This window comes from Notamacropus eugenii, chromosome 2 (genome assembly GCF_028372415.1).
Source record: "Notamacropus eugenii isolate mMacEug1 chromosome 2, mMacEug1.pri_v2, whole genome shotgun sequence".
NCBI lineage: Eukaryota > Metazoa > Chordata > Mammalia > Diprotodontia > Macropodidae > Notamacropus > Notamacropus eugenii.
This window is the reverse complement of record NC_092873.1, coordinates 286,520,310-286,524,628: the sequence shown is the minus strand read 5'-3', so window position 1 is coordinate 286,524,628 and position 4,319 is coordinate 286,520,310. Positions and strand designations below refer to the sequence as shown.

The window sequence follows — 4,319 nt, the reverse complement described above, 5'->3', positions numbered from 1 at the left end:
CAAATACTTTTCCAACTGTTAAATAAGTTTGTTTGATTTAAGAAAATAGGGTTGAGGTTGCGGCTTATCCTTTGTTCTCCAGGAAGACCATGACCTCAGGAAGATGATGCCATGATTTGCAAGTGAATTGGATTTCAGTGAGGAAAGACTGTGTAAAGTCACCAGCCTCACTTTCTCCTCCAGAGCCATCTGGGTGCAGTGGCCAGATATTGGTCAGGACAACTGCAGGGGTGAGATAACCACTATGAGAAAGTGATGGGCATATCTCTTCTCTAAAGTCAGGAAGTATTAATGGATGAGATCATGTACTTTACCAAATCCTTGTATAGCTTGTAATATTTTATTTTTCCTTCAAAACAAAGTAAGTGCTTAATAAATGCTTTTTCATTTCTTTCATTCATTCATTCATTTTTATAGTGGAGTTTCTTGACTTGGATGACATCACAAGTCCAGATTAAAAAAAAAAATTATTCTTTGTAGGAATAGTGAAAGATAATAACAAGGGATCTGCTAGTTCACCCTACAAAGTTAAATGATGGTAAGGAAGGCCTTCAGTCAGTTGGATAGATATCATGGATATCTATATCTATACATATAGATGTAGATATCATGGAGGTCTTATGGAAGGACAAAGGCAATTTCACAGGAAAAGAAAAGTATGGATGACCTACAATCTCCACTTTGATGGTATTCTATGTCCCTTGAAATCCACCAATGTAACTCGTGGAACTGATTGCCTTTGGTAACAAGGTACTATCTAAAGTCATGTTTTCACAGTCAATTAAAGATGTCAGGTGGTTTTCTGATTGTTGGGGGAGACAAGACCCAATTACAAGAAAATCTTAACAATAGAGTGACTAATAGATCAAATAACAATAGAAATGTAGTCACTTGGGAATGCAAGATTAAATAAATCAATGAGTGGTATTGATAAGGGTTGTAGAAGATTAGCACCTACAGTCTTACCTGGTCCTGACAGCACTCAAGGGCACACCCTTATATTAATTTCGCACCTCTTGAACGCCATAAATTGAAGAGAAGGTACTGACTTGCATCAATACAGGGAGTTTCCTATACCTCTGAAAGTACAGACCCAGTCTCTAATCCTTTCATCTAATCAGATGAAACATGATAATTAGTTTTGTAATTTTGCATTTAAGACCTAAAAGAACGATAGTCTGATAGACTAGTAAGTGCTTTCATGCTTGCAAAGGGCCCAAAGACTCCTCCTTCCTTTGTACTGCCAATCCTAGTGCTCTGATTCACACTTTTCTCCCAGCAAAGCATCCTGGAAATCTGCCTGGATAAGCAGAAGAGATATTTTGCAGATCCATATCCTGGTATGCTGTCTTGATAAGGACTTTTACCCTAACCTGAAGATAAATGAGATTCTGGTGTAATAGTAGGAGACTTACTTCTTGGCAAATGTGATTCTTGAGTAGGATTAAAAGCTTTATAATTGGCAGACTGCCACTACCTCAAGTTGGGGAGAGAGGAGGACCCAACTAAGATTCTGGGATAAAACTTTAATTGGAAAAAAATGAAGTGAGCTATCAGTTCAAAACTATTTGATGGTTTAAATGTATTCCCTCATCTGTAAAATGGAAGTGGGCATGGGCTAGATGAAGTAACATTGGTAGCCATGAAATTCTATAACTATCTCCAACTTTTTACTGCTTGGTCAAAAAGCTTTTAGTACTTACTATGTGCCAGACTCAAAATGTGCCGAGGATACAAATAAAGGAAAGTCTTCCTTTTTAGATTGTAAACTCCTTGAGGGTCTTGATAATGTTTTGTTTCTCTAGCCCCAACCATAGTACCCTGTACTTTTTTTGGGAGGGGAAGTAGGGGTGCTATTTAGGACCTCTGATTTCATTGAGGTAGGGAGTTCCTGGTGTGAAAACTCCCTTCACCAATACCTTTCAGCAATCTCACAATTTGCTGAAGAAGTTTTATGTATTTATAAATAAGATATTTATATTAAATACATTTTAATAAATTTTAAATAAAAATTTAATAATACTTTTTTGTTATTGAATTGAAAGCATTTTGGTATAATAATTTTTTTTTAAACCCATCTTTTCTCTAAAGAACATTATACCGGTGCAAATACAGTACAGGATAGTCCCTGTGGACTGCCTTCTCTGGGCAGTGGGCAAAAGGACACAGTGGGACACATTTCTAGGATTGTGCTGATTTCAGGGCAACTCTTTACTTACCCTGTCCACCTCCTCCTAATCTTCCAGTATTTTCTACTCTGAATAACGGGGATACTGGGAAGGGATAGGGATCCTGTTCCGTTTTGCGAATGAGAGGAGGGGCGTGTAAAAAGTACGTTATGGGCCGAATGAAGGTCAGTAAAAGAGCCTCAGGTCATAGCATCCCCGAACCGAGGGAGCGCAGAGCGGCTGTCCTTTCCGGAGCTCCAGTAATGCCTCCCCAGGAGGCTGATTCCACCGGGAGCCCTTTCCCCTTCACTGCCACCACCTCGTGTGGACAGCGACCAGAGGCCCGGGCCGCTACCTCCTTCCGTTCTCCGCCAGATCCGGCGGCTGATGGCAGGAGAAGGCTTTCCCCTGGTCCTCAGGACCCCCCAGCTCTGTCTCTGGGCGCGATGCTCCGCTGGGTGCGTGGCTTCGTGCTACCCACCAGCATCAACAAAGAAGACAGAGAAGCCAACCGCAGGTTTGGAAACGTCTTCAGTCCGCTGGACTGCTACGAGACCGAGACCGAGAAGGTGGACATTACCCAGCTGCAGGAGTGCCTCCTGAGCACGGTGCCCAGCTCGGTAGTAGAGGTGGGGGGTTCGGGTGGGGGCAGGGAAGGAAGGAGGTGGGGCCAGCAGAGACGTTGGGCTCAGCCAAAGAAACTTCCCTGGAATTCTAGCCCCCACACAGCCTACTCACTCCTACAGGATGCGTCTTTACAGGGATGTAACAGAGATGAGAGAGGGGAGCTCCTCACTGGCTGTCCAGGCATATTTCTCATGGACCTCTGATCCTCATGGATCCTGATCACCTCATTATATACCGTGAATAACCGCGTTAGGAAACCTTTTGTATCCTACTTCTTAAAATCACTTGCCATAATGAACCCATATACAGCCTCACCGACTTCGGCCAGTGGAGAGTCTCCTGGTGTGAGAACTCCTCCTATAACAACCCAGATCACAACCCATCTTACTGATTTAGTAAATTACCCAGGAAATTAGTTGTCTGGGGATAGGAGACTTTAAATGCGAGAGATACATGTAAACATCAGGGGCAGGATTTGAGTTCTGGACTTTCTGTCTCTAACTAACGTTCTCCATCCACTATGCTGAATTACCTCTTCACTCTGTTGTAATGAAAAATGGGTATTAAAAAATGACTGTACCCCAGGTAGAGACTGTTGCTGTGTTATCCACCAGTGTGACCCCTTCAGCCTTATCAATAGAAATTTCAAACAATGAATAACGTCAACAACAAAGGTTTATTAAGGAAGGCACCGAATTGGAGGATGAGGTAGATGCAAAAACCTGGGCCAGCATTGACACCAACTGCCAACGGGGTAGGCAAGCTGGTTCAGCTGAAGCAGAAAGGCTCCCTGAGTGAGAAACAACAGGAACCATGTGCCAGACAAGAAGAGCTACCACCACTTTGCTCACCATCTCCCCAAAGAAGACAGCTCATGACCCAGAATCCAAAAGCCTTTGGAATAGCAATGCTAGCTTGGTGTCTGCAGCCATCAGCCGTCAGCCTGTGGAGATGCAGCCTGGCTACTCTTTCTGAAGGTACTGCAGCTGCATCTGTTGAAGATCCAGAAAAGAAATTTCTTAAAACCAGTCTTTGGCATTGTCAACCTTTGCAGCATCAGAAACTGATAATGATTTTATCAGTGGAAATTACATTAAAGAAGAGGAATGACCACCTGCTTTGCTGCTACACCTCAAGGACTATGGAACCTTTCCTTCAATCTGATTTGTATCTGAAATTTACCATATGCATTATCTCTCCAGTTGGAATGGGAGGTCCTAGGGAGCAGGGACTGTTTCACTTTTCTATTTATATTTCCAGGACTTAGGACAGGACATTGAACATAGTATTATTCATTCATTTATTCATCCATTCAAAACACAGTTCAGCTTAGAATAGAAACCATTTGGAGGCCCAGTGGGGTTCAGGTATTCAGTAATGATGTTTGACTTTAGTAAATAAAGCTTTTTTTGTTGGCATTATTCTGAGGGTTTTGTTTAAAATAGTTGACATATTTTCCATTTCGTAGCCCAAATGGCCTGGATATTCTTCAGTTAATTAAAAAAGTGACGATGTGTAACTTTC

The 4,319-nt window shown here is 42.2% G+C and overlaps 1 protein-coding gene across 1 annotated transcript; it reads left to right on the top strand.

Moving 5' to 3' along the window:
* The first annotated feature begins 2,279 nt into the window (after positions 1–2,279).
* On the top strand, positions 2,280–2,998 carry LOC140522984 (uncharacterized). The gene has a single exon (XM_072638102.1). It carries the CDS (start codon positions 2,309–2,311, stop codon positions 2,996–2,998), a length of 690 nt encoding a protein of 229 aa, XP_072494203.1. The 5' UTR covers positions 2,280–2,308.
* Positions 2,999–4,319: the final 1,321 nt, after the last annotated feature.